The following is a 25,760-nucleotide window of genomic DNA, read 5'->3' as shown; positions in this document are numbered from 1 at the left end:
TTTCTGATGCATAATTTTATTAAAACCAGAGATGGTCATTTTTTCTAGAGAAACAGATCTCTGAGGTTAGAATGGAAGATAATGAAACGAGAGATTTCACTTTATAATTTACCTTTGTCAAACTATCCCAGAGCATGTCAATTCTATTATGAAAGTATTACTTTGACATCATATAATCAATTATTAATAGAAAACACACATGCCAAAAAACCTTAAATTCTGTAATCTTCAAGTCAATCATCAACTTTTCTTGGATTTTTGAAGTCCCGAAAAGAAAAATAATTTCAAACAACAGCACTCAAACACCATATGCATTTGTAATGAGGCACAGCAATCAATTTTTTTTTTTTTTTAGATGGAGTCTCAGTCACCCAGGCTGGAATACAGTGGCGTGATCACGGCTCACTGCAACCTCCACCTCCCAGGTTCAAGTGATTCTCCTGCCTCAGCCTCCCGGGTAGCTGGGACTACAGGTGCATGCCACCACACCCGGCTGACTTTTGTATTTTTAGTAGAGAAGTGTTTCGCCATGTTGCTCAGGCTGGTCTCGAACTCCCGACCTCAAGTGACTTGCTCACCTTGGCTTCCCAAAGTGCTGGGATTACAGGTGTGAGCCGCCGCACCCAGCCTGGCAGTCAATTTTAAGCCTCCTGTTTCCCAGGTTTTAGCTTAATAATCTTCATTAGTTTTTCATATTTTTGTCAGTCTTGTTTTGGGGCTATTTTGCCTTACTGGGCCTAAACAGAATATTAAAATACATTAATAATCCATACTGAGAGTAGAGTATAAATGGATTTCTCACTCCTTAGGGACACAAGTGGAAACAACACATCCCATGAACACAGGTGAATGCCCCTGGTTATCCCTGAGCTGGGCAGTTTCGCACAATCATTTTTTCTCTGAGGCCAAAGTCTGTGGTTTGATCATCTTAGCAGCTTCCAGAACAGAAAGTAGGTTTACTTTGTCTCCAAATTCTTTTTCTCGGTGCTCGAGAAGAATGCCCTAAAAGGAAACAAGAGATAATGTCAGTCCTCATCCTAAATCGTTCGTTCATGAGACAGGCATCGAGGACCAGCTGTCTGTCAAGCCTTTTGCTTGAACAGCAAAGGACACGGATCCAAATATGGCCTGGCTCCTGCCCTCAAGGAGTTCAGTCTTTGAGGGAAGACAGACTGGGGAAGGCCACATCCATCTGGCCTGTACCAACAGCTCTCTAGAAGCAGGAAGTCAGAAGTGATAAAGCATGACAAGGGCAATCAGGGAAGGCCTCATAGATGATAAAGCATGGAGGGTAACCAAGATGTCTACAAGTAGAGATGCAGGTAAAAGAACATACCAGGTAAAGAGAGAAAAATGAAGCTAACACAGAAAGGCCCAAAGGTGTGGAAGTGGAGCTCAGAGGTCAGACTTTGAAAGTCCCAGAATGACCATCTAAAAGAGAGACCCTCTTTTTTCTTTATTCTCCTAAGAAATTGGAGACCACTTTCTTCTCATACGGTGAAGAAAAATGCACTAAGACACAGGATACCCCAAAGTTATCTAAAGTCTAAAAAAAGACAAAATAACATGTTTGAGATCAGCATCAAGGAATCCTTGTTAGAGTTCTTTGATTCATTATATCTGGAAACTCATCTTAAAAAGAAATTCTGTAAATACACTGTGTCATTATTTCTAAAGACTTAAAAAAAAAAAAAAAAGGCCCACCACACTGTGGTGATTATGGGCAAGCAGGTCAGAAAATTGTATTTACTTGCTCAGTAAACCGTAATACAGACATTAAAAATACTAACAGGCTGGGTGCTGTGGCTCACACCTGTTATCCCAGCACTTTAGGAGGCTGAGGTGGGCGGATCACTTGAGGTCAGGAGTTCAAGACCAGCCTGGCCAACATGGTGAAACTTGGTCTCTACTAAAAATACAAAAATTAGCCAGGTATGGTAGCTCAAGCCTTTAGTCCCAGCTATTCAGGAGGCTGAGACAGGATAATCCCTTGAACCTGGGAGGCTGGGAGGCAGAGGCTGCAGTGAGCCGAGATTGCGCCACTGCACTCCAGCTTGGGCGACAGAGCGAGACTCCATCTAAACAAACAAACAAAAACACGAACAAAAAACTAAGAATATATAGTGACATAGGAAAATGTTCACAATATACTGTTAAATGAAAAAAGAACATCTAGTTTAGTAAGGTACAATTTTCTAAAGCAAAGCAAAACAAAAGGAAAGGCCACTCAGCTTTGTTCCAATGGATTTTCCATGGTGGTTGAGCTCATAGGATGGTTTTCCCCACCTTCTAATGTTCTGCTGTTTTTAAATTTTCTGTAGTGCAAACACACTTTTTATTTATTTATAGACAGGGTCTTGCTCTGTTTCCCAGGCTGTAGTTCAGTGGTGCGATCATAGCTTACTGCAGCCTTGAACTCCTGTGCTCAAGAAATCCTCCTGCTTCAGCCTCCCAAGTAGCCAGGACTACAGGTGCATGTCACCACGCCGGCTAAACTTTTTTATTCTTTATAGAGATGGGGTTTTGCTATGTTGCCTAGCTGCTTCTTCTTTAAGAATGCTTTCAAGATTGTTATTAAAAAGAAAATTCAGGCTGGGTGTGGCGGCTCACGCCTGTAATTCCAGCACTTTGGGAGACCAATGTGGGTAGATCACTTGAGGTCAGGAGTTTGAGACCAGTCTGGCCAACATGGTGACACCCTGTCTCTACTAAAAATACAAAAATTAGCTGGGCATGGTGGCGGGTACCTGTAATCCCAGCTATTCAGGAGGCTGAGGCAGGAGAATCGCTTGAACCCGGTGGGGGTGGAGATTGCAGTGAGCTGAGATCGTGCCATTGCACTCCAGCCTGGGCAACAAGAGTGAAACTCTGTCTCAAAAAAAAGAAAAAAAAAGGAAATCCCCACCACCCCAATTTTAGACTACAAAAACTCTACACCCAATAAGAACTGAAATAAGTCCTGAAGTTCAGCTAGCCAGTTAACCTTCCGCCTAGGAGAATAAAGGCCAGGGGCTCCAGGGAATACCAACAAAAGTCAAACACACCTAGCAACATCAGAAACGTGCCAGCAGAGCCCATGAGCACTAGATGAGTCATCGCCAGGCAAGAAAAGGCTGGCAGGCATGCCAAGCCCTGCCCTAGAGGCCATGAGAAGGCAGAGGCGAGTAGGGGAAGGAACCCCACAGTGTCAGAGTGGGAAGAGGATGGGCAATCCACTGGGGAAGTGGCCTGCCCAAGCATAAGGACATCAGGAAGTGGTCACTGGGAAACACCTCCAAGGAGAGGCTAGGGGCTGGGCAGGGCAGGGGAGGCTAGGGGCAGGGCAGGGCAGGAGAAGCTAGGTGCGGGGCAGGGCAGGGTAGGGCCTGGCAGGGTCTCCGGAGTTTGACAGATTTGAGTTCCTAAGTTTCATTTCCATTGTACCACTTAGCTGTGTCTTTGGCTGAATTATTTTAAATCTCTAGGCCGACTGCTGTATATGTGGATGGGAATAAAAATGCCTAACATCCTAGATTGGTTGTGAGGAAGACATGAGACCATGTACTTGAGCATGTAGAACAAGACAGGCACTCACTGGAAACCATTATTACTAAGACACTTTGACAGATTTACCAGAAAATTAGCAAATAGGTTTATGTTAAATCAGACACCATTTTATGCTAAATTCTAATATAGTCAAGCGAATCAGTTACCAAGCTGTAAAAGGAAGACATAAGAAATAAAGCTCAGGCCAGGCATGGTAGCTCACGCCTGTAATCCCAGCACTCTGGGAGGCCTAGGCAGGCAGATCACGAGTAGAAACCCCGTCTCTACTGAAAATACAAAAAAATTAGCTGGGTGTGGTGGTGGGTGCCTGTAGTCTCAGCTACTCGGGAGGCTGAGGCAGGAGAATGGCGTGAACCCGGGAGGCGGAGCTTGCAGTGAGCTGAGATCACACCACTGCACTCCAGCCCGGGCGACACAGTGAGATTCCATCTCAAAAAAAAAAACAAAAAAAAACAAAAAAAAACAAAAAAAAACAAAAAAAACAAAAAAACAGAACTACAGCTTAAACTTGAAGGATTTCTATTCCCTTTTATTCCTCCCAAATTGGGAAGAGTATGTAATTATTAACATTAATAGTGAGATCCAACAATGCAGATAAACTCCGTCTTTCTACAGAAAGAAAACACTTTCTACACGTTAATGTCATGTCCAAAATTGACAGAGACAGGCCTAGAAGTCAGGCTACCAGTTTCCAGGTCCTTCTCCCATACCCTTCTCTCATCCACTTGCTTTTTTGAGACAGAGTCTTGCTCTGTCGCCTAGGCTGGAGTTCAGTGGCACAATCTCAGCTCACTGCAGCCTCTGCCTCCTGGGTTCAAGCAAATCCCCTGCCTCAGCCTCCCAAGTAGCTGGGACTATGGGCGCGCACCACTACGCGCGGCTAATTTTTTAAGCTTTTCTATAGTAGAGATGGGATTTTGCCATGTTGGCCAGTCTGGTCTGGTCTGGAACTCCTGGCCTCAAGTGATCCGCCCACCTTGGCCTCCCAAAGTGCTGGCGTTACAGGTGTGAGCCACTGCACCCAGCCCCCTCATCCACTTTGCTCCATCCCTGCTACACATCCTCCTGGCCTCTGCTGACACTGCCCTCCAGGGCAGGGGAGCCACCATGGCTCAAGGCTGCCTAGACTCTGACACAAACAACTCTTGGGCCTACAGAAACCCCATTCCTCCTTTCCACACCTCTAGGTCTCCATGCTGCTTGTGGAGCCTCACAGCCAGGACCTATAATAATAGCCTGTTTGCAGAGGAGTCAGACCCCTTTCCTAGGCCAGCCCTGACGCCAAGATCCCCACAGAAAAAAGCATCGTCTCCCCACCACCTCTTTGCCACTTCCCCTAATTAGGCCTGGTTCTATTCCTTATTTTCTCCTCTTATTTTTTTTTTTTTTTTGAGACGGAGTCTTGCTCTGTCGCCCAGGCTGGAGTGCAGTGGCGCAATCTCGGCTCACTGCAAGCTCCGCCTCCCGGGTTCACGCCATTCTCCTGCCTCAGCCTCTCCGAGTAGCTGGGACTACAGGCGCCCGCCACCACGCCCGGCTAATTTTTTTGTATTTTTAGTAGAGACGGGGTTTCACTGTGGTCTCGATCTCCTGACCTCGTGATCCGCCCGCCTCGGCCTCCCAAAGTGCTGGGATTACAAGCGTGAGCCACCGCGCCCGGCCATCTTATTTTTTTTTCTATCATCCATCCATGGTGGCCTGGAACACTGCAAGAGAGTAAATTCAAAAACAGAATAAAACTATGCTTTTGTTCAAGCACAGAAAACAAAACTTAAAGTCAGCAAACCTGGATTCAGGCCCCAGCAGTGCCACCCATGAGCTGTGCTCCTTGAACTTAAAGTCAGCAAACCTGAGTTCAGGCCTAGCAGAGCCACCCATGAGCTGTGCTCCTTGAACTTAAAGTCAGCAAACCTGAGTTCAGGCCTAGCAGGGCCACCCATGAGCTGCGCTCCTTGTGCAGCTGCTCATCCCTTTTCAGTTCTAAGTTCCTTGTCTGCAAAATGATCAGACTGTCTCATGGTGTCACTGTGATGAGTGAGTAGATGCAAGTATGAGGTACAAGCAGAGAAAGATTTGTGATAAACAACAACTGCCTTCCCTTCCCTTCTTCATGTTCCCTGGCTTGCTAGAAGGAAGGCTAGGAGACCCAAAACAGGGAAAGTCAACCCCCACTCCAGCTTCTGGTTGGAGTCTCACACTCACAAATACAGACCCCTACAGACCACAAGTAAACATCAAGAACTCACCTGCTTTCCTGATCCCACCACGAAAACTCCCCCAAGGATGAAGCCTTCTCCTTCCAGGTTTCCAGAGAAGCCTCCATTCCAGGCTCGGAAGAAGTTGTACCACACTCCCAGACGGATAAATCCCATAAACATCATCTTCCGCCTATGTGGACCATAGAACTTTTTCTATGGAGTGAGAAAGACAGATCCCATATGAGTACTCTATATGCCTGCCTTCCTCAAGGAGGAAAGGCTCCTGACAGGGCATTGGTTCTCACGCAAAGACTCAAAAGGCTGCTGGTTCCAGTATTCTCTCCCACCCAACACAAACACACTGCCCACATTCAGGTCCACATTTTTTTTTGAGATGGAGTCTTGCTCTGTCACTCAGGCTAGAGTACAATGGCGCAATCTCAGCTGACTGCAATCTCCACCTCCTAGGTTCAAGCGATTCTCTTGCCTCAGCCTCCCAAGTAGCTAGGATTACAAGTGCCTGCCACCACGCCTGGCTAATTTTTGAATTTTTAGTAGAGACAGGGTTTCACCCCATTGGCCAAGCTGGTCTTGAACTCCTGACCACAAATGATCTGCCCACCTCGGCCTCCCAAAGTGCTGAGATTACAGGCATGAGCCACCATGCCCAGCCAATCCAGGTCCCTTCTCAACTGCCAAGGAAACAGAACCCTGCTGGGTCCAGTTTTGGACCTCAAGGTAGGCCTGACCTAGGGTGACACCCGTAGCTTTCAATTCTGACTCTACCTTCTCACTAGTCTTCCACCTGACAGGATGGTAACGGTGCTACCTTCTGCAGAGGTGGGAGCAGAAGAGAAAGAAATAAATGAATTAAGGGACAGGGTGTGGGGCTTTGTACTAGGCCCCCAACAGTGGAGGAACCTGTTGGAGTTTCAGCTATTCCCTACTCTCACCGTTCACGTGGCAGGAAAGGCTTCAGTAATACAGATGCTCCTCAATTTACAATGGGATTATGTCCCTGTAAACCCATCATAAGTTGAAATATCTTATACTGAAATGCATTTAATACACCTAACCTCATAGCTTAGCCCACACTACCTTAAACATGCTCAGAACACTCTCATTAACCTACAGTTGAATAAAATCATGTAACACAAGCCTATTTTAAAATAAAGTGTTGAATAACTTATGTAGTTTATTGAATATTAAACAGAATGGCTGTATGGGTTCTTGAAGAAATGTAGAAACTAAATGCTTATCACTTCTGCACCATCACAAAGCTGAAAGATCGTAAGTCAAACCATCGGACGGTCAGGGACTGTCTGTAACTGAGAGGACAGCTTTAAAATGTCTGATCATGCTCTGCTCAGGGGGCTGAAAAAGGCGTTGCAAGTTCAGGACAGCTGAAGGGAAGGCCAGCCTCCAGCTCCAGGCCAGATATACCTGGGCCACCCGACTATCACACAGGTGAGCACAATCCCCAGCAGTCTATGTCTAAAAGCCTCCCAGCACACACACCTTTTCATCCAGGAAGATTTCTCCTTTGAAATAAGGCTGGAAATCCTTCACTTCGGTCCTGATGTCCTCCTTTACCACTGCATAGAGGGGGATGCCCAGCTGGTCCAACATGCTTTTCAGGGAGGACAGATCCGCAGCTTCCTGTAGAAGACACAAGGGTTCAGGGACATCTGTCCCAGCTGGCTGTGGGCCTCCACGTAGGGTGTCAGGTTTCCTCTGCAGCCCAGGCTCCTTGTCTTCTCCAGTGGAAAGCAGAGGCAAGGCTCCTGTTATGGCTGTCCTGACCACAGCTTGGCAGCAGCCATACCCAAACACATCCTCTCCTCCTGCCCACAATGCTTCTCTCCTACATCATCTCCCAGCCCCTTCCCTGCACTAGACCAAACTAACACAAGGGCCCAGCAGACACACACTCCTCTAGCCATAACCTTCCTTCTCTCTTCAGCTCAACCCTACCCTCTGGAAAGTTATCCCTGTTCTAAAAAGATCTCCCTGGCTAGTCCACTCTGAAGTAAAGCCCTGCTTCTCTGTGCATATCCTATCTTCCCTGTTTGGTGACATTTTCTGTACTGAGTCTGCATGTTACCACTAAGTTGAGTGTTGTCTCTTACATTCCCAAATGTTTCTAATAGTTAGAAACTATGTCTTCCATTTCTTGGAACCCTCAGTGCCTAGAACATGGCTGGGTATAAAACAGGTGCTAAATACCAGGTGGAAAGATTTGAAGGGGGACAATGGGGAGAATGCAGCTGAGCTGAGATGCAGATGCCCTTGACTCTCAGGAACTGTGTGCTAGATGAATGAGGGAAACTGCATGAGTCATGGTAAAGCTTCAACATTAAGAACTCAATCCTTTTTTCACATTTGGTGTCAGAATTAAAGAATGAGCAGCAAATCCTTTTAAATGCAGTCTACTCATCTCCAATAAAAATATGCTGTTGTATGGTTGCAGGTACATTTAATTTTTCATTTATTTTCTAGAGTAAGAAAAAAGACAACTAATGAGGCAGAATTGATTACAATACATTTATCAAGAGTTTCAGTGACTGGCAAATTTTGCCCTAGAGCAGAGGACTACAGTGTTTGATATAATCAAAAACCACCTTTTTGTAATATGAAAGGTCTTTTACTTTTGAGATGGAGTCTTGCTCTGTCGCCCATGCTACTCGCCCATGCTGGAGTGCAGTGGCACAATCTCAGCTCAATGCAATCTCCACCTCCTGGGTTCAAGTGATTCTCACGCCTCAGCCTCCTAAGTAACTGGGATTACAGGGGTGCACCACCACACCTGGCTAATTTTTTGTATTTTTAGCAGAGATGGGGTTTCGCCACGTTGGCCAGGCTAATGTTGAACTCCTGACCTCAAGTGATCCACCTGCCTCGGCCTCCCAAAGTGCTAGGAGTACAGGTGTGAGCCACCGCGCCTGGCCTTTTTTTTTTTTTTTTGAGTCTTGCCCTGTTGCCCAGCTGCAGTGGCACAATCACAGCTCATTGTAGCCTGAACTCCTGGGCTCAAGCAATCTTCCTCCCTCGGCCTCCTGAAAAGCTGGGACTACAAGTGCACACCACCATGCCGGGCTAATTTTTTTTTTTTTTGTAGAGACAAGGTCTCGCTATGTTGCCTCGGGTGGTCTCAAATTCCTGGGCTCAAGTGATCTTCCCACCTCAGCCTCCCAAAGTGCTGGGATTATAGATGTGAGCCACTGCACCTGGCTGAGATGAAACGTCTTACTCACTTTTCCTGGCTCTTTACTCCTGGTGTGGCACTATACAAAGCCATGATGTGGAAACTGAGTCACATACTTGCTAGTTGGGCCACTCAAAATAACTCAGATTGCCATCCACCCATCTTTTTGGAAACGTAAGTTTCCACTAAATGTTCTGTGTGGGCAGAGACCAGTACAGAGGGAAACAGGTTATAATTAGGGAGAGCTGTTGCTCTTGGAACCTTCTGGATTTTAATGGCCCTGAGAAATCAAGTCAAAACAGGCTTCCATGCTGTTGCCGACTTGCCAGCCATTGCTGACCTAAAAACAGAGGAAGGGGCCATAAGCCAATATACATAGGTGGCCTCTAGCAGCTGGAAAAGGCAAAAGAAATGGATTCTCCCCTATAAGTCTTCAGAAGGAATGCAACTAGATTCCGCTTTGGAATTCTGACCTCTAGAACTACAAGATAAATCTGTGCTGGTTAAAGCCATTGAGTTTCAGGTAATTTGTTACAGCAATAGAAAATTAATGCATCTCCCCAATCAGGGTGGCTTTGTTACAACCTCTGTAACTGTTTCCTCCTCTGTAATGAGAATAATAAAATGAGAGTAAAACAACAAGCTGTATTTCCAAGGGCTATGGTGAGGACCCACTGAGATAGCAGGCACACAATGCCCTGGAAGTAGGGTACTGCAGGCATCACATGCATCCAGCAGTGCAAGTGGATTCTTTACCAGCCCAATCACACAAGCATGGAGAGATCAGCAAGGCTGAAAGGTGGTGCCTCAGGGTCAGGGAGGGGAACCAGGAGAATGAGGATGACAATTTGGACAGCGCCACAGCCACTGCTTGAGAGGCAAAGTTGTCTCAAGAGCAGGAATGCTGTCATTCCCAGTTTTCTCCCAGGCAGGGCAGTAATTTCAGAATCTGGGTCTTCTGCCACTGACTGGCTGTATGACCACAAACAGGCCACTAACCACTCTGGTCCTCAGTTTGCCCACCTATAAAGGGATAAGGCTAGATCCAAGTATTTGCAATGTTCCTTCTCACACTAGCATTTTGTGTTTCAACAATCACCGTTCCTTCCTTCCACTGATAAGCTCCATCACATACAAATAGATGATGTCTTCCCTTCGAGGGGCCAACCTGGAGACCACCCAGTCAGTGAGCTCCAACTTTCAACAAACTCTCATGCCAAATGCACTACTGCCATGACTGAAATCCCACTAAGCTACAGATTCAATGCTGAGAGCACACAGCAAGGAGGCAGAGCTAACACGTGAGAATGTGGCTCTCAGTTGTCCACGATGGACTCTAGGAGCTCCCCAAGGAGACAGAGAGGCAGGTCTGCTCGAATAGGTAACCTTGAAGTGTTTGCTCCGACACTGCAGCTTCATCACAGGGAGGGATTGACCACACCCGAATCAGAAGCAATCCAGGCACATCATATGTCTGTGCTGAGCATCAGAAGCACGGAATTGGACCTGGTCGCTGCCCCTGATTAAAGTGGAATATGGTCCAGGACTCAGAAGGTACAGCACAGGGTGAAAGACCTGGGAGTACTAAGGGAAACTGAGATGTGTTGCTAATCCCAGTAGGAGGGGGTGAGTTGTTAAAAAACAAAACAAAACAAAACAGAAATAGAGCACAAATCAAAAGAAACACCTAGAGCAAATAACAACAGACCACGTGGGTAAAAGGCTAAAGCTGGCTTACAGGCCCTTGGTTCTGGCCGGAAAACAATGGCCCCTACTTGCCAGGATCCTTTTCTCTGAATAGATCCTCATCTGCACTCACCTCTCGACAGAGGAAACAGCCTGGCCTCCGCACGGCCATAATCACAGCTCCATTTTTTTCCCATAGCTCCTTTGCTTTCAAAGTCCTTGGTTCTAAGAGAGAAAAAAAGGAAATTCGATATCTCCTCCCAGCCCAGCCCCAATCACTAAGCAGCTCATGAACCACACTAAGTCCAGCCGAGGTCAGGGACCCGGCCTAGCAGAGGACCTGGACAGGCATTTCACACGTGGGAAAAGACACACGGGAAACACAGACAGACAGAATACTCACCTTCCTGAGGAAAGTTAACCAAGCTTAAGAATCCTATTATATACCCAGTAGGTCCCTCCCACCATGAAAATCTTTTTTCCAACCTGAACATTCAGAAGTGGGACATTTCTGGAAAAATGGCCATTTTGTCTATTGCTGATGTCATCAGATATTGTATAATAATCCTTTAGAACAGAAACATGGCCCAAACTGAAAAAGTCTCAAATTTTTAACCTAAATATGTTAACTGCAATATTATTAACAAAGGAGGATAGAAGATGCCTAGGAATAAAATGCTTTGGGGTAGTACAGTACTGTAGTTCAAGCCCAGCTCTAAGGTCCAACTAAGTCTGAATCTAGCTGTGTAACTCTGGGCAAGTTATTTTTGCTCTTTGAACCTCAGCTTCCTCATCTGTAAAATGCAAATATCTAGTAGCTCCACTTTGGGCCACAGGGCATATTGAAAGATGAATATAAAAGTGCTCACCACAATGTCTGGTAATATAGAGTTGGTGAGGGCTCAATAAATATGAGTCCTTAATTATTTTAGTATTTCCCAGAGGGATCCATGTTCCCATAGATGTTATGTGGAAAAAAAAAAAAGTGGGGTCAGGTGGGTGAGAGGGTGGGGAGAAAAGTCTGTAATCAAATAAGATTGGGAAACCCTGGGCCGAACAAAGCTTAACAGGTCTCTCTTAGTTATCTTACTAAGGTGACCTAGCATAAACCTGCACAATCTCCTGCCTGCCTTTGGCAAGCTTCCTTACTTACTAAACAGATGACCATGACTTCCACCTGGGGGGCTAACATGGTGACCACACCATCAGTGAGACCTTCACCACTCCAACTGTCTTGCCACACCACTGGCATGACTGAAATCCCACCAAGCTACAGCTCTAACACTGAGAGCACACAGCAAGGAGGCAGAGCTAACACATTTGAGTGTGTGGCTCTAAGCTGTCCACAATGGACTCTAGCAGTCCCCCAGAAGAGGGAGATAGGCAGGTCTACTCTAATGGGCGACCCTGAAGTGATTCCTCAAGACACCACAGCTTCTTCACAAGGAGGGGCTGGCCATGCCTGAATCAGCAGCAATCCAGACACCTCATTCTAATAAGCACATGTCTGTGCTGAGCATCAGGAGCATGGAATTGGATAAAAGGTGTCTCCCATACTTGTTCACTCAGGAACTCCTTTTAGTTTGACAATCCCACAAGCCTGGAATTCCTCAGAATACACTCTGGAAGCACTGGTTTAGTAAAAGATTGTAATTATTACTAAATATTATGGAACAATTTATCATTATAGTTACAGAGACAACAACAGAGAATGAAAAATGCTTTTGATAAGAAAAGCTAAAATATAAAACAGCACCTAAGCCAAGCACAACTATGTAATATGTACACATGGAAAGGAATATGCCAAAATAAAAATTACTGTGTTAGGGTAATAGAATTATTGCTAGTTTAAAAATTGTTATTAAATTTTTCCTAATGTTGTTATATTATCTTTTCAATTAAAAAAAGGAGAGAGTTTAGAAAGAAAACAGTAAGTAAGCCTGTATCCCAGCTCCTTGGAAAAGTACTGAGACCTGAAGGGTCGCCACTTACCCTTCTCCAGTGTTTTCAGTTCTATATCCTCCAGGTACTCCAGGGCCGCTTTCTGGGGCTTGGACAGAAACACGTCTGTGTTGGCAAGCAGCAATGCCAAGGCAGCAGCCCCCAGGGCTCCTGCACCAATGGACCACATCCCCATGGTGAAGAAACTTGGGTCCTGGAGGAAAGACATTTCTGGAGATTGAGAAGAAGGAAGAAGGCGTTACTGCTCCCACAGGGTAGCTGGAATTTCATCTTCCAGGCAAGGCTACGGCAGGACAGCCAACCAGGAGGTCAGGACAGGGGAGGGGAGCAGCAGTGTCAGAGGCGAGACTGGACAAGGGCTGCTAAGCACCCTGCTGCCACCAGAACTTGGGGATGCAGCACACACATGGAGGTTCCTGCACCGTGGAGCTCACCAGGGCGTCAGGAGTGATGACAGAGAAACGACAGCCTTCTCAAATGCTTCTCTTGCTGCTCTCTCTTCTCATGCCCCAAGTTGCAGCCCCTAGCTCTGTGGAGCTGTGCCAAGCTATGTCCCCTGTAGGCAGACTACTTCCTCATTCCCCTCCTCATCAATGCCTGGTTCTCCCTCACAATCCAGGTGGCTCAGGATCATGTCCCTGGGTAGGGGCAGCTTTCTCTTCTGTGATCAGAGGATACTTAGAACACCAACCACACTGTTTTGTTCCCCTAACTTCTTTCCTCTTTAGTTTGAGGACCCTCCAGAAACAGGGACCATATCCCACTCATCAAGCCCCCAGCCAGTGCCCAGCAGGGCCTCATTCACTATAGGCAGGCAGTAACTTCTCCCAATTGAGAAGAGCTTTATTTATCCCTCATTATAAAAACAAAATACTCTTACAGTAAAAAACAAAACAAAGAGAATACATGAAACCATAGTCAATAAGAAAGCAAATACTCTCTGAAGCTACCACCTACTGATGGCCACTGTTAAACACTGGTGTTTAGTCATCTGACATTTTTCTCCTGTGAACAGAACTACACAGATGTCTGCCAAACAAATGCAGGTGTTATATCAGAAAGAGGAGGTCCTGGCAGGGCGTGGTGGCTCATGCCTGTAATCCCAGCACTTTGGGAGGCCGAGGTGGGCGGATCACCTGAGGTCGGGAGTTCGAGACCAGCCTAACATGGAGAAATCTCATCTCTACTAAAAATACAAAATTAGCCGGGTGTGGTGGTGCATGCCTGTAATCCCAGCTTCTCAAGGGGCTGAGGCAGGAGAATCGCTTGAACCTGGGAGGCGGAGGTTGTGGTGAGCTGAGATCGTGCCATTGCACTCCAGCCTGGGCAACAAGAGCGGAACTCCGTCTCAAAAAAAAAAAAAAAAAAAAAAAAAAAAAGAAAGAGGAGGGTCCTGGCAGGGCGCCGTGGGTCACGCCTGTAATCCCAGCACTTTGGGAGGCTGAGGCGGGTGAATCATGAGGTCAAGAGATCGAGACCATCCTGGCCAACATAGTGAAACCCTGTCTCTACTAAAAATACAAAAATTAGCTGGGCATGGTGGCGCACGCCTGTAATCCCGGCTATTCGGGAGGCTGAGGGAGGAGAATTGCCTGAACCCAGAAGGCAGAGGTTGCAGTGAGCTGAGATTGTGCCACTGCATTCCAGTCTGGTCATAGAGCAAGACTCAGTCTCAAAAAAAAAAAAAAAAAAAAAAAGAAAAGAAAAGAAAGAGGAGGTTCTATGGCATCTGCAGAGGAGGCTGGGCAAAAGATAGCTGCGTAAGATAAGGGTCTCTGCAACTGAAATGGAGCTCCAGGTGGGTTCTGTCAGAATTCAGCCTTGTTCCTGGCTTCTGCCTGGGTGCCTCACTGAGGCCCCTCTCCAGCTAGGAAGACTTGTGCCTGTGGGTGGGAGCTCCTGGAAGCAGCCCACAAGGTACCCCCACCTCCAGCCTTCCTTCTCCCAACAACCACTTACAATATCTATCTTTCCATTTGGTCCTCACACCATCCTAAGCTCTGGCATACCCTGGTGCCTTCCTCCCTAAGTACCAGCCTGCTTCTGTGTGGCTTAGATCACTGGGGATAGACCTGGGAGTGGGTGTGGTAATTGTGTGGCCCACCTCACCCCAGCCCATAGAACCTCTGACTCAAGTCTCCCTTGCAGGACTTGGCCGGGAGAGGATGTCTCTAAAGGATCAGGAAAGGCCCTGGAAATCTGAATGTCACTGCCAAGGGTGCGTGCTGTGAGGGGTGCACTGCATGGGGTGGGGGTGGGAGTGAGTCGGTGGTGACTTTGGGAAGGAAAGGGTAGGCCAGACTAGCATTGAAGCCACCTAGAAATTCAGATTTAAGAAATAAAAGAGGCAGCCATAAAAAAGAATGAAATCATGTCCTTTGCAGCAACACGGAGCTGGAGACCATCATCCTAAGTGAACTAACCCAGAAACAGAAAATCAAATACCACATGTTCTCATTTGCAAGTGGGAGCTAATCGATAGTATACATGGACATAAAGACAGAAATAACAGACACTGGGGACAGCTGAAGGGGGGGGCAGGGTGAAATTTTACCTATCAGGTATAAGGGTCACTATTGGATAACGGGTACGCTAAAAGCCCAGTCTCCATCACTACACAATATACCCATGTAACAAATATGCATATGTACCCCATGAATCTAAAATAATTTTTTTTTTTTTAAAAAAGTAATAGGCCGGGCGCGGTGGCTCATGCCTGTAATCCCAGCACTTCCGGAGGCCGAGGCGGGCGGATCACAAGGTCAGGAGATCGAGACCATCCTGGCTAACACGGTGAAACCCCGTCTCTACTAAAATATACAAAAAATTAGCCGGGCGAGGTGGCGGGTGCCTGTAGTCCCAGCTACTCGGGAGGCTGAGGCAGGAGAATGGCGTGAACCCTGGGGGGGCGGAGCCTGCAGTGAGCCGAGATGGCGCCACTGCACTCCAGCCTGGGCGACAGCAAGACTCTGTCTCAAAAAAATAAATAAATAAATAAATAAATAAAAGGAATAAGAGAGAACCTTGGTTGAGTGCGGTGGCTCATGCCTGTAATCCCAGAATTTTGGGAGGCTGAGGCAAGAGGGTTGCTTGAGCCCAGGAGTTTGAAACAAGCTTGGACAACATGGGAGGATCCTGTCTATAAAAAATTAGCCAGGCATGGTGGCACACGCCTGTGGTCTCAGCTACTTGGGAGGCTGAGGTGGGAGGATCACTATAGCCCAGAACTCCAGCCTAGGTGACAGAACAAGACCTTGTCTTTAAAAAAAAAAAAAAAAAAAAAAAAGCCGGTCGCAGTGGCTCACACTTGTAATCCCAGCACTTTGGGAGGCCGAGGCGGGCGGATCATGAGGTCAGGAGATCGAGACCATGGTGAAACCCCGTCTCTACTAAAAATACAAAAAATTAGCCGGGCGTGGTGGCGAGCACCTGTAGTCCCAGCTACTCGGAGAGGCTGAGGCCGGAGAATGGCGTGAACCCGGGAGGCGGAGCTTGCAGTGAGCCGAGATCGCGCCACTGCACTCTGGCCTGGGTGACAGAGCGAGACTCCGTCTCAAAAAAAAAAAGATGAAAAAGAAGAAAAGAAGTTCCAGGTAATGGGGGTAACCAAACAAAAAAACAACATCTAAGAAAGAGGAATTTGGCATCTATATACTTGGGAAGAGGAAAAAGAAGGGGAAAATCAGTGTGTGTGTGTGTGTGTGTGTGTGTGTGTGTGTGTGTGTGTGTGTGTGTGTGTGTGTGTGTGTGTGTGTGTGTGTGTGTGTGTGTGTTGGGGAAGGGGGTGCTGCTATGGTTGTCTTGAAATGCGTAACCTTGTTTTTACTCTAACTCGCTACTTTGAATTTTATCCTGCTTGTCTCTTTAATCACCTAGCCTTGCTTCTCATGTAAATAAGACTCTCTCTAGCTGGGAAAGCAGGACAGACTCCAATTGACCCCTTAATTTACAAGACACTAAGGGCTCCTTACCCAACCCCCCTCCGCAAGGAGTTGACCTGTGTAAGCAGATCCTCAGTGTTTCAAAGGAGCCCAATTAACTGATAAGGTACTAGCACCAACAATGTATGAAGTTCCCAGGATTTTTCTTAAAAAGATAACAACAAAAAGCCTTGAGTTTGTGTCCGGCCTACTCCCTATATCTAATTATAATGAAAGATTTAGAGCCTTGCACCTGGTTTGCTCTTTTTGTAACTATTTGTCTTTTAAATTGTTTATCTCTCTGTAATCATTTTGCTTCTTTTGATTCTTGCATGTTTTTACTTCTGTAGAATTATTGCATTTGAGTCCCCCTCCCCTTCCTAAACCTAGGTATGAAAGTTAATCAGGCCCTTCCTCGGGGCCGAGAGAATTTTGAGCGTTAGCCATCTCTTTGGCCGCCGGCTTAATAAAGGACTCTTAACTCGTCTCAAAGTGTGGCGTTCTCACTAACTCGCTTGGGTACAACAGTATGACATGAGGGACCTGTGCTGAGAAAGAAGAGTTTCTTACTACCCACTATTCAAAATGTAACCCATAAATGGCACCATCTAGCAACGCAGAATCTCAACCCACACCTCAGAACTAAGGAATCTTATACTGCCTTTTAGTCAGACTGGCAGGCAATTCATAAGCACATTAAAGTTTGAGAAGCATTGTGTTAGAGCAAAGAATTCAGGACTTCGTGCTTGGTTGGCCATCAGCCGCCAGAATAAAGTTAAGTCACGAGGGCGGTCCGGCCTTGGAGAGCTGGGCCCCCCGCCAAGACCCTGAGAGCAGAACATTACAGACAAGCACACATCTCTACCCCTCTACCTGGAATATCCTATTTCATTTTGCGCTTCACAACTCAGAGGCCTCTTTAAGAAAGCTTCCCTGATGTTCTGCCAGCCCCCTACTTCCAGCCTCCCACTTCTACCCCCAAGAGGTGTTGATTCACCCCCTTCTCAGTTCTGTGCCCAAACATCACCCACATTTCTTCTGATGTGCTTGACACACTGGTTTGGACCTGTCAGATTTCTCTCCTTTGGCGACATTCTGCAGTTTATCTCTGAATCTCTCATGCCTAGCACAGCGCACATTTGGTACAAAGCAGGCTCACCACAAGTGCATGCTGAAATGAATTCAACAGAATTGAATTACAGAGACAATGGCTTATGGACAACCAAAGTTCTTGGGACAAACAGGAAAGAACCTGCCACAGGCCTGCTTCCAATTCTTTAATTTGACAAAATTACACATTACTGGATGATAGTTCACAGAACAATTAGGAGGAAAACCACAGCTCTTATCTACTTGCTGTAAACAAGAGATTTCCCAGAGCCTGGAACAACTTCTGTACCTTTATGCACTTCCAAAATGTTCCTGGATTTCTGACTTGTATTATGACTCAGGAGCACATAGAATGGTCTCTGATCACAGATTTGATGGGCATTTCTGCGTCAGTATACAAACACCAGCTTACATCTATCCCACAAATGGACTCTGACTCCTAGGACACATCAGTGCATTCACAAAGTCCAGGGCCCCTCACAGTCAGCTCCACATTCTTCCAACACATTCCTGCCACACTCAAACAGCCTCCACCTTCCCACTGTCCAGTTATGGGCGTTTGGCATGTTTGCTCCTAGGCACAAGAGAATTCAACTCAACTAGACTCAACATTTATTTCCAAACATTTATTCAGTACTGACCTGTTCAATAAATGGCGATTTGGGAGGACATAAAATGATACACAATCCTCAAGAAAATATGGACCTGGTACACAAATAACAAAAAAAATCAAGTGGGAAGGTTAGGCAGCTTTGGCAATGTATGGGCATGAGGCTATGGTGGTGCAGGAATAGCCAGTCTGGGTAGCCACAGAAGCACCCAGAAGGAAGTGGCTTTGGAGCCGGTGTAGGACACAGGAGGCTAGGCTGGGATGGGGCCAGCTAAGCTGGGAGACAGCGGGCTGACTGGGGCAAGTGTCAGTGCTGAAGGAGCCCTGAGAACTCAAACTTCTAAGTTCCAAAGACCCCCATCTCCATACCTCAAGTTCAAGGGCTGGGTACAAGATCCAGACCTCAAAACCCCCAGAAGTGCTGTCTTCCAACCTCCCACTGTGATCCTGAAAGTGTGAGCAGAGAATCAGCCCTCTGGGGCGGTGGACCCCATCCTCAGGCACTGCAGCACCACGCTGAGAGTGTTATCGGGACCAGTGGTGAGCATCAGGCCTCTCCATGGACAGACCGCACCCAGTGGGCCTCTAGCAGCCCACTCTTGTGCCAGAGAGAAGCACAGAAAATTTACTTTCAGGAATACCTGGAGAGCACACAGGCCTAGCCTCTTATCCAAGTCCCCTGGGCTACAAAGCAACTCCCATCCTGGCATGTCTTGAAGCATGTACTTCTGTGACCTGCTGCACAGTGAGCAGACCCTGAATTCTGAAATCACAATTTTTCCTACACACAAAAAAGGACAATCAAAGGAACTTTAATTTCTAAACAGAAACGATGCATTTTCACATGGGCCTCTAAGATTGCAGAGGTATGGAGGCCAGCAATCCTTCGTACCTCTGCAGCCAGTGGTCTTAGAAGCCTGTCAGTAATGTCCTAATTTCATTCACTCAACAGTCTTGTGATGCAAAGATTATCCTGTTTAGCAGCTAACGCTGAGGTTCAGAGTTCAGTAACTCCTCCTGTGTCACACAGCCAGCAGGCAGCAGTACTATAACCTGGACCCGAGTCAACAGGAACAGGACCCCAAAGCTTGAAAGACTACCTTTCCTCGCCACACATTCAGAAGTAGGTTTACGTCTGCTGTAATTGTTGATTAACAAAGAAAAGAAGAAAGAAATCGGTCCTGGAGATCCAGGAGTATGATTCCCTTTGTCTTAAAGAGAATTTTTTTTAATCACCTTATTTTTTCAGTCATCATGTACAGTCAAACCATGTTTAAAGGAAATTTACCATACACCAGATGTTCCTTCTCTTTCCTCCCCCTTTCTATCCCCCTTCCATTAAGGAAAGGGTCAGTTTCTCTGAAACAGAATAGTAGGGTTGTTTACAGAAGAGCCAGCCCCCACCTGACATAGCTATAGCATTCAGTTCCCCACTGCTGGGCTTATCTGATCCACCCTCTCCCACAGAAGGTGAAGTAGGATAAAGCCACAAACAAACAACAGCTGTGGCAGCTCAGAGTGGCAGCTCTGGTCTGAACATGGGGGCAAGAGGACGAGACCCAGTTGGGCTCCCTAGGCTAAGCTGAGTCAATTCCTCCCCAGGCCCCATTTTTCTCAACTCCATGAGGAAGTTCCCAATGATCCCCAGTGATATCCTATGAGTCTAACAAAAACAGGTCACTTTGGAGTCAGAACATTCTAGGTTCCTCAACACTGCCCACCACCCCCCACCCCAAATTCAGTTTCCAGCTTTGAGACTCTGTCTCTTTCCTATACAAGGCAGCTCCCTTCCTCAAATGGTCTCTTACCCCCAACCTCGGACACTTCAAACTTGGGAACAAGGCACTCACCATACACAGCGTCCACACCTCTGCTTCTCCTGACAAAGAAGTATACCCAGGGGTGAGCAGGCGGGCCTGGGCAGGAGGCAAGGGGAGGGCTGGAGGCGGGACTAGGTCCCTAGGCTCAGTCACTCCGTAGGCAGGACCAGGCCACCCAGAAACCCTGCGGCTCCTTCAGCTGCCAACAGTCAGTCTCCAGAAAACATCTAAATGGAAAGCTGCCAAGGCCCCCTAGCCCTTCAAAAAGTTGAGCAAAGCTTTGAGTCATTTGCAATCATGCAGATTATAACATTTCCCAAGTGCCACCAGACTCCTCTGCTATCCGGTGCAGACTAAAGAAGCAAAGCAAAGCCTGTAACACAGCCCACATGTCACACTAGCGCAAATAAAAGAAGATGTCCTTTTCTCTGTGGCTCCTTGTGCAGCCTGCTCCCTTGCCCCATTCCTCACCCCAGGCCTGGAAAGTCAGCTGGCACCTCTGAGGCCCCTCACCTGCTGTCTATTCTTTACCTCCCTTTGCTTCTCCTTCCTTTTCTGCCACATCAGTGGCTTCCCTCAACCCACACTCCCTTCCTGGGTGACTTCCAGCACTTCTCTCACCACTTTGTTATTGACTTCCAAGTTCCTATTGCTGTTCTGACCCAAAGTTTCCACTCGGGGGTTTTGTAGGTATCTCTGTTGTACCACATCCAAAACTAGTCGATTTCTCTGCTGGAGTTCCATGGTCAGCAGATGGGGGGGCAGGGAGGGGGGGCGGTGGGGGACAGGGGTTCACATTTTACTGTTCATTTGCCTTCACTGCCTACATCGACTCAGGAAGTTCTGTCCATCTTCTAAAATGTATCTGCTACCCATCCTCTTCTCGACCTCACTGCTGCTGTCCAAACCCAGGATCCTATAACTCTATCCCTAGCCTATTTCAAGAACCACAGAACTGAATCTGGCTTGGTTCTAGTCTGGTCCTCTACAGTTTATTTTCCATGCCGTAGTCAGAGCGATCCCAGCACACCCCAACCTGATTACACCTTTCCCTCGTGTTCAGACTCTCACTAACAATAAACTCCTCAGCATGCCAGCTGAGGGGGCCCTCCACAGCTTGGCTTCAGCAAGTGTTGCTCATGTTGTTTCCTTTGCCCGGGATGCCCCCCCCCACCCCACCCCCCGGACCCAGGCCAACCACGTAAATGCCTACTTATTCGTAAGGCCCAGCACACATAACACTTTCTCTCCAAAGCCTTTCCTGAAAGCCCTGACAACTGACTGCTCACTGACCTCTTCTATAGCATGCATGTGTGTGCGCACACACCCATAACCCTGCACAATGCACAAATGAATTTTGTAAATTTTAGTTATTTACATCTGTCTCCACAATATGTTGGCACAATGTGTTGTCGTCTTCATTCCTGCATCCCCAGCATTCAACACAGATCCTGGTAATTACCAGGCATTAAATGTTAATGAAATGATCTGAATTTTACTCTTAGAATTCCACAGTGAGGCAGACTTGGAACTTATAGCTACTCAATTCCACTTTCAGTTCAGTATGAAAGGTAATTTTGGACAGGCCTGGCTTGACATTAAAGAAAACACTCTAGCTTGGGACTTAGGTAACCTTAGGCTGGGTCCTCGCTCTACTGCTCACTAGCAGGGCAATCCAACTTAAGGTATGAAGACACTTGGGGCCTGGATCTCATCATCTGTATAGACAGAGGAAGGAACTCAAAATTCTATGAGGTTGTCTTTGCTCTGACATCCAAAGACTCTAAAGTACCATGTGACTGCAACTACAGGGATCTGATGTCTAGAAAGCCATGGGAACCCCTGCCACCACTGTTCTTCTGCTGAGTGTGCACATTCACCCTGCCTCCTTTGCTGGGCCTAACTCCTGACTGTTCCAGGAGCTGCCTCTGGGCAGGAACTGATAAAGTCTTAATGAAACAAAGTATCAGCACTGGGTGAGTTAAATCATGTCTGAAACAAGTAGAGACAGCATCATATTCTAAACATCAAGAGTACACCTGCCCAGCCCAGCCCCACCCAGGGAATCCTCCCTCTTCAGAATGAGCTGGCCTGAGGCAGAGACAGAGGAGAAGCAAGAAAGGGTGCTGAGGGAGACAAAAAACTAAGAGTGCACGTGGGCCTTCTTGCTTCAGGCCCTCAGTGAACAAGGCTTGAAAGGATGCTTCATCTTCCTTCTCTGGTCTCCTCTGTTCCCCTCTTTCCCTCAAAGCTCTCGTTCAGCTCATTTTACTGAGCAAATGAAGAAAGTAAAGCTCAGAGAAGGAGCTGGCTAGTCCAAGGTCACATGGGCAGGATACGTTGTCAGTGGCTGCGCTGGGACGCAGGTTTGGGTCTCCCAACTTTCAGTCCCTGACTGTTTATCCTGCATCAGACACGCTGGGTCCTGGGTAGCCAGCCACGGGCCAGTGGCCTCTAAGGCTGGAATAGCATGGGAGTCTGGGCTCAGGAAGTGGGGCCCTGCAGGTCTTGAAGCCTGTTCACTGGCCTCAGGCAAGCTAAGAGCAAGACTGCCCCTACACAGGGCCTGGGAAATCTGCTGCCTGGAGAGAACATCAGCCTCTCCCAAGCCCAGTCCTTGGTAAGCAGCTTATAATCTGAAGCCAAATGTCTTAAGGGTCTCATTGCCTAGTCTCCGCTGAGAAGCCATTCTGCACCTCTCCTCCCCACGGTAACAAGACTGTCCATCCTTGTCTAGCAGACTGATGCAGGCACACAGAGCCTTATGAGCAATAGATGCCCTTCCACCCAACTTTGTCTTCAAATACCACAAAACTAGTCACTTGCAATGAGCTCTCACCTACCTGCCTCAGTCTCCAACTCTCAGCCCTGCTCCTTGGGGTGTGTATCTGCCTGGTTCTGGCCCAGCCCTACTCTCAAATGCCAGATTCAGAAACCTCTGAATAGATGCTGAAAGCAGCACCAGCCCCCACATTCCTCACTCTTGGGCATATCTCAGGGTTTCCCAGTAGCTGATTATGTCCTCTTGTTTCCTCAAGCTGTAGGGGCCCCCCCAAAGAGCAAGCCATTCTAATCTCACTTGCACAGCCTCCTGTCTGGGCTCAGAACTCCAGCTGCATCAAGTTATATGGGTGTGGATAGGAAAGCAAGGCAATACCACAGAAGACACTGGACTAAAAGCCAATAATCCTGGGTTTTCTCTCTTTGAGAGTTATTTTATCCTTCTGAACCTCAGTGTCTTCTTAAAAACAAGGGCACTTTAAAGAGCTGTCATAAAGATTATATAAGAAGAGCAATTTGCAACGCGGTAACGCATTAGAAAACGGCAAAGCAATGCATTATCTTTCTCTCTTTTGCAGGGCTCAGATTCACTCATGCCCCTATAAAGACAGGATATCTGAAGCAGGACAGGCACAGAATAGTGAACTTCTGCAGCTGTGTCACTGCAGGCCTGCTTTCTGGTGAACGTTCTAGGTCTGGTGGGAACACTGGCTTTTCTCAGCCCCTCTGGCCTGCAGGCCCGCTCCGTGCTATTCCTGTAGCAGCTAACACTGCCTCCTGCACTAGCAGCGCCAGAGAAGGCAAAGGACACTGCCCAGCTGTAATTTCCCTGTGCCAGAGGCCACTGAGCTCAAAGGTGAGGCTGGCTCCCTGCACAGCACCTCAGGATGGTTCTTGCCACACAAGCCACAGCAGAAAGAGACTTGGAGCTTCTGCTCAACATTTCACAAAGAGGCAAGAACCCAACTGGCAGGACAGCTGCCTTATTTCTTAGATAGGGACAGAGCCTGGGGCTTGAGCCCTAGAGTTCCAGTCCTATCCAAACTTTCTGAGCACCATTTAAATGACACGAGATGAGACAATCATCAGAAATGTCTTTTGTACCCCTTCAGAAGTAATGCAGAAGGTCTCAGCTAAATGACATGCTCTTATAAAAAAGAGGGGGATATAGGAAAGGCCCACACCAAGAATAATATCTAACTTTAATTCTTGCAAGCTGTATAAACCTGGACAAGGAACTGTTTTGCATCAGCAAAATGGGAATGCCTCCTTAATTACCTTCTACAGAGTTGCAAGAATTAAAGGATTAAATGTATAGGAGGTGCCTTGTGAAGTACCTTACAAAAAGTACAATAAATACGATGTATAATTCTTCATTTCTAGAGCAATGATTACCCTCAAAACGTTATTTGTACACAAAATGAAGAGTTTCCTGATGAATGAGTATGGTAACGAGTCGGGGTCTGCAGCCGAAATCCCAATCCTCATTCTCCGAAGCTGGGCCCAAGCAGGAGCATTCAAGACTATTCAAGCTAACTCTTTCACAATGCTTTTCAAAACAAACCCTGATTATTTTCTTTTTAAAAAATCACCTGGGCCGGGCGCGGTGGCTCACGCTTGTAATCCCAGCACTTTGGGAGGCCGAGGCGGGCGGATCACGAGGTCAGGAGATCGAGACCACGGTGAAACCCCGTCTCTACTAAAAATACAAAAAATTAGCCGGGCGTGGTGGCGGGCGCCTGTAGTCCCAGCTACTCGGAGAGGCTGAGGCAGGAGAATGGCGTGAACTCGGGAGGCGGAGCTTGCAGTGAGCCGAGATTGCGCCACTGCACTCCAGCCTGGGCGACAGAGCGAGACTCCGTCTCAAAAAAAAAAAAAAAAAAAAAAAAAAAAATCACCTGCCAGGTTCAAAGGAAAACACATTAAAATAAAACAAACAAAAAAGCTGAGTTCTGGGTTGCTGGGCTGTGGAGACAGCATGATGTGGCAAGGAAAAGAGGCGCAGGAGCAGCTGTGAACCCCGGTCCGGCAGTGGACTCCCGGGTGTGCCTCCTTCCCACAGCCCTGGACCGGCTGGGCCTTAACTTCCCTTCCTTTGCCTGTAACCATCTCCACCTGCGCCTTCACCTCCCGCCCCAGCAACAACCCTGGGGGCAGATTGTTCATCTTTTCATTCCTAGACCTCAGCAGGGCTGTTAGGTTTACAACTGGGCTCTACCCAATTTAAAGTCAGGCGTTTCTGACTTTTGGCAAAGAGAGGGAACAGGTGCCTCCGAAACGCTGAACAACGCTAGAAACCGTGCCCTCTTAAAAGAGACGACCCTAAGCGGGCACAGAGACGAGGACGAGGACTGCCAGGTCCGCCCCTGGGGCTGGTCCAGCCGGGCCGCCCCCGGGCCCATGCTCCAAGGCAGAGCCCTCTCCTCTGTTCCTCGTCCCAACAATTCGCGAAGGTGGGCGCCACCGGCGTCACTCAAGGCTTGGGGGCGGGGACAGAGGGGGCCCTAGCCCGCCGCAGCAGCGCCGGGTCCCCGTCTCCCGTCTCCGACGCCCGGGCGCAGGGTTTTTCCACCGGACGCCGCGCAGGGTGGCGGAGGGGACGTCGTCCTCGGAGGGAGCGCCAGCGCTGAGGATGCTCCTAGGAAAGTTGGCGCGGGCCCGAGGGGCGCGCCTCACCAGCCCAGCACCCACCCTACTGCGCGCCGCTGGCCCTGCCCTGCCTCAGTTTCCCCACCTGCGCCGCGGCAGGCCCCGCCAACGGACATCACGTGCCTCGCGGAGACCCGCGCGCAGCACCTACCTCAACTGCCTCCCTTCTGCCGGCCTTCTCCCGCCCCGACGGCCGGGCGCCGAGGGGCCAAACCGCCCGGCCCGGAGGGTCCCAGGGGCGGGCCCAGCGCCTGCGCAGGCTCGAGCCTGCGC

At 47.9% G+C, this 25,760-nt stretch overlaps 1 protein-coding gene across 3 annotated transcripts; it reads right to left on the bottom strand.

The window, feature by feature from the left end:
• Positions 1-25,760, bottom strand: PRXL2A (peroxiredoxin like 2A). 3 transcript variants are annotated; one of them, XM_032141401.2, is made up of 6 exons: positions 25,639-25,760; positions 12,628-12,807; positions 10,769-10,860; positions 7,263-7,403; positions 5,793-5,957; positions 1-1,002 (listed from the first exon to the last, which is right to left on the bottom strand). In XM_032141401.2, the coding sequence occupies exons 2-6, from the start codon at positions 12,803-12,805 to the stop codon at positions 889-891; spliced, it is 690 nt and encodes a 229-aa protein (XP_031997292.1). In that variant the 5' UTR covers positions 12,806-12,807; positions 25,639-25,760; the 3' UTR covers positions 1-888. The 3 variants fall into 3 exon arrangements, with proteins under 3 accessions (XP_031997292.1, XP_031997308.1, XP_031997297.1); XM_032141417.2 differs by having other exon boundaries at positions 12,628-12,790; positions 25,639-25,737; XM_032141406.2 differs by lacking the exon at positions 25,639-25,760 and adding an exon at positions 20,088-20,103.

This window comes from Hylobates moloch, unplaced genomic scaffold (genome assembly GCF_009828535.3).
Source record: "Hylobates moloch isolate HMO894 unplaced genomic scaffold, HMol_V3 SCAFFOLD_3, whole genome shotgun sequence".
Taxonomy (NCBI): Eukaryota; Metazoa; Chordata; class Mammalia; order Primates; family Hylobatidae; genus Hylobates; species Hylobates moloch.
This window is presented reverse-complemented; position numbering and strand designations above follow the sequence as displayed.

Coding starts and splice junctions, on each gene's coding strand:
- PRXL2A (XM_032141401.2), bottom strand. CDS start 12,805: ATGTCTTTCCTCCAGGACCCAAGTTTCTTCACCATGGGGATGTGGTCC. Junction 7,404..10,768: donor GCTGTTTCCTCTGTCGAGAG/GTGAGTGCAGAT, acceptor TGTCTTCTACAG/GAAGCTGCGGATCTGTCCTC. Junction 1,003..5,792: donor TGGTGGGATCAGGAAAGCAG/GTGAGTTCTTGA, acceptor GTTTCCTTTTAG/GGCATTCTTCTCGAGCACCG.